This window comes from Nanorana parkeri, unplaced genomic scaffold (assembly GCF_000935625.1).
Source record: "Nanorana parkeri isolate BGI_ZX_2015 unplaced genomic scaffold, ASM93562v1 scaffold4432, whole genome shotgun sequence".
NCBI lineage: Eukaryota > Metazoa > Chordata > Amphibia > Anura > Dicroglossidae > Nanorana > Nanorana parkeri.
In genome coordinates this window covers 236-3,056 of record NW_017310694.1, presented here as the reverse complement: position 1 = coordinate 3,056, position 2,821 = coordinate 236, and the positions used below count along the sequence as shown (strand labels likewise).

At 54.0% G+C, this 2,821-nt stretch overlaps 1 protein-coding gene across 1 annotated transcript in view; it reads right to left on the bottom strand.

Moving 5' to 3' along the window:
- Nucleotides 1–2,821, bottom strand: part of LOC108803909 (disks large homolog 4-like) — a gene marked incomplete at its 3' end in the record, with an annotated part of 10,200 nt that overhangs the window by 7,169 nt on the left and 210 nt on the right. Inside the window, exons 2-4 of the mRNA XM_018575703.1 lie at nucleotides 2,641–2,743; nucleotides 1,524–1,644; nucleotides 170–340 (exon numbers count right to left, since the gene is read on the bottom strand). Coding sequence (XP_018431205.1) covers nucleotides 170–340; nucleotides 1,524–1,644; nucleotides 2,641–2,743 — 395 coding nt within the window. The remainder of the gene's footprint in view (nucleotides 1–169; nucleotides 341–1,523; nucleotides 1,645–2,640; nucleotides 2,744–2,821) is intronic.

The window sequence follows — 2,821 nt, the reverse complement described above, 5'->3', positions numbered from 1 at the left end:
GACATGGTACCATGACATCATCCAGTCTGGGGGTGGTGACATCACTGAATGGGCGGACCTAGTTTTTGTTCTGTCGGGGGGGGTACAGCGGGATTGGGGCTCAGCTATCACGATGATGACAGAGATACTGGGAGGAGCCAGGATCAGGATGGGGATGACACCTTCTCACCTTCTCTTACTGGGGATGAAGCCGATCTCCTCCCCCTCCGGCAGCACCCGCCGAGCCTGCCACCATTCCTCATCCGTGGCATCAAGGACGTGCAGAACATCCCCAAACTTGAAGCTCAGAGCCTGGCTGAGGAAGCCGCAATCCCGCGTCTTGTCATAGTCAAAGAGCGCCCTGCGCAGAGAAACATAGTAACAGGGACACGGTGACCTCTAATACATGGTAACAGGGACACGGTGACCTCTAATACATGGTAACAGGGACACGGTGACCTCTAATACATGGTAACAGGGACACGGTGACCTCTAATACATGGTAACAGGGACACGGTGACCTCTAATACATGGTAACAGGGACACGGTGACCTCTAATACATGGTAACAGGGACACGGTGACCTCTAATACATGGTAACAGGGACACGGTGACCTCTAATACATGGTAACAGGGACACGGTGACCTCTAATACATGGTAACAGGGACACGGTGACCTCTAATACATGGTAACAGGGACACGGTGACCTCTAATACATGGTAACAGGGACACGGTGACCTCTAATACATGGTAACAGGGACACGGTGACCTCTAATACATGGTAACAGGGACACGGTGACCTCTAATACATGGTAACAGGGACACGGTGACCTCTAATACATGGTAACAGGGACACGGTGACCTCTAATACATGGTAACAGGGACACGGTGACCTCTAATACATGGTAACAGGGACACGGTGACCTCTAATACATGGTAACAGGGACACGGTGACCTCTAATACATGGTAACAGGGACACGGTGACCTCTAATACATGGTAACAGGGACACGGTGACCTCTAATACATGGTAACAGGGACACGGTGACCTCTAATACATGGTAACAGGGACACGGTGACCTCTAATACATGGTAACAGGGACACGGTGACCTCTAATACATGGTAACAGGGACACGTCGGTGCCCTTCAATACATGGTAAAAGGGCCCCGTGACCTCCAATACATGGTAACAGGGACACGGTGACCTCTAATACATGGTAACAGGGACACGGTGACCTCTAATACATGGTAACAGGGACACGGTGACCTCCAATACATGGTAACAGGGACACGGTGACCTCCAATACATGGTAATAGAGACACGGTGACCTCTAATACATGGGACCAGGGACACGGTGACCTCTAATACATGGTAACAGGGACACGGTGACCTCTAATGCATGGTAACATGGACACGGTGACCTCTAATACATGGTAACAGGGACACGGTGACCTCTAATACATGGTAACATGGACACGGTGACCTCTAATACATGGGTAGGGTGCCCCCCACACTTGCCCCTCCCCCCCCCACACACTCTTACCGGATGTAGAATCCTCGTTTGCCGCCATTGGTGTTGTTCAGGGAGGCGCTTCCAGAGCCCAGACTGCTGTTCATCAGCTGCTCCCGCAAGTCGTGGATTTTGGCCTCAAACCGGCTGTACTCTGCAGGGACACATTGTATGACCGATCACCACATGAGCAATGGGGGGCCCATTCCACCCCCCCCATTGTATGACCGATCACCACATGAGCAATGGGGGGCCCATTCCACCCCCCCATTGTATGACCGATCACCACATGAGCAATGGGGGGCCCATTCCACCCCCCCATTGTATGACCGATCACCACATGAGCAATGGGGGGCCCATTCCCCCCCCCCATTGTATGACCGATCACCACATGCGCAATGGGGGGCCCATTCCCCCCCCCCATTGTATGACCGATCACCACATGAGCAATGGGGGGCCCATTCCCCCCCCCCATTGTATGACCGATCACCACATGAGCAATGGGGGGCCCATTCCCCCCCCCCATTGTATGACCGATCACCACATGAGCAATGGGGGGCCCATTCCACCCCCCCATTGTATGACCGATCACCACATGAGCAATGGGGGGCCCAATCCACCCTCCCCCCCCCCATTGTATAACCGATCACCACATGAGCAATGGGGGGCCCAATCCACCCCCCTCGTATGACCGATCACCACATGAGCAATGGGGGGTCCATTCCACCCCCCCCATTGTATAACCGATCACCACATGAGCAATGGGGGGCCCAATCCACCCCCCTCGTATGACCGATCACCACATGAGCAATGGGGGGGCCATTCCACCCCCCCCATTGTATAACCGATCACCACATGAGAAATGGGGGGCCCAATCCACCCCCCTCGTATGACCGATCACCACATGAGCAATGGGGGGCCCATTCCACCCCCCCCCCCCCCCATTGTATGACTGATCACCACATGAGCAATGGGGGGCCCATTCCACCCCCTCCCCCCCCCATTGTATGACTGATCACATGAGCAATGGGGGGCCCATTCCACCCCCACCATTGCATGACCGATCACCACATGAGCAAACGGGAACGGGCCCTCGCTAGGAACGGGCCCTCAATCTATAGTAGCATCTATGACAAAGTATATGGCATACCTTCCGGTTTGTATTGTGCAATGATGGTGACAGTCTGTCCTGCGTTCTTCAGAGCGAGCGCTGCTTGTTCATGCGTTGCGTTCCTCAGATCCACACCGTTCACCTGGAGGGTGATGAGGAGAATTCTATACATTCCATTCATCATGTACACACACAGCATGAAACAGCATGGAGGATGTGT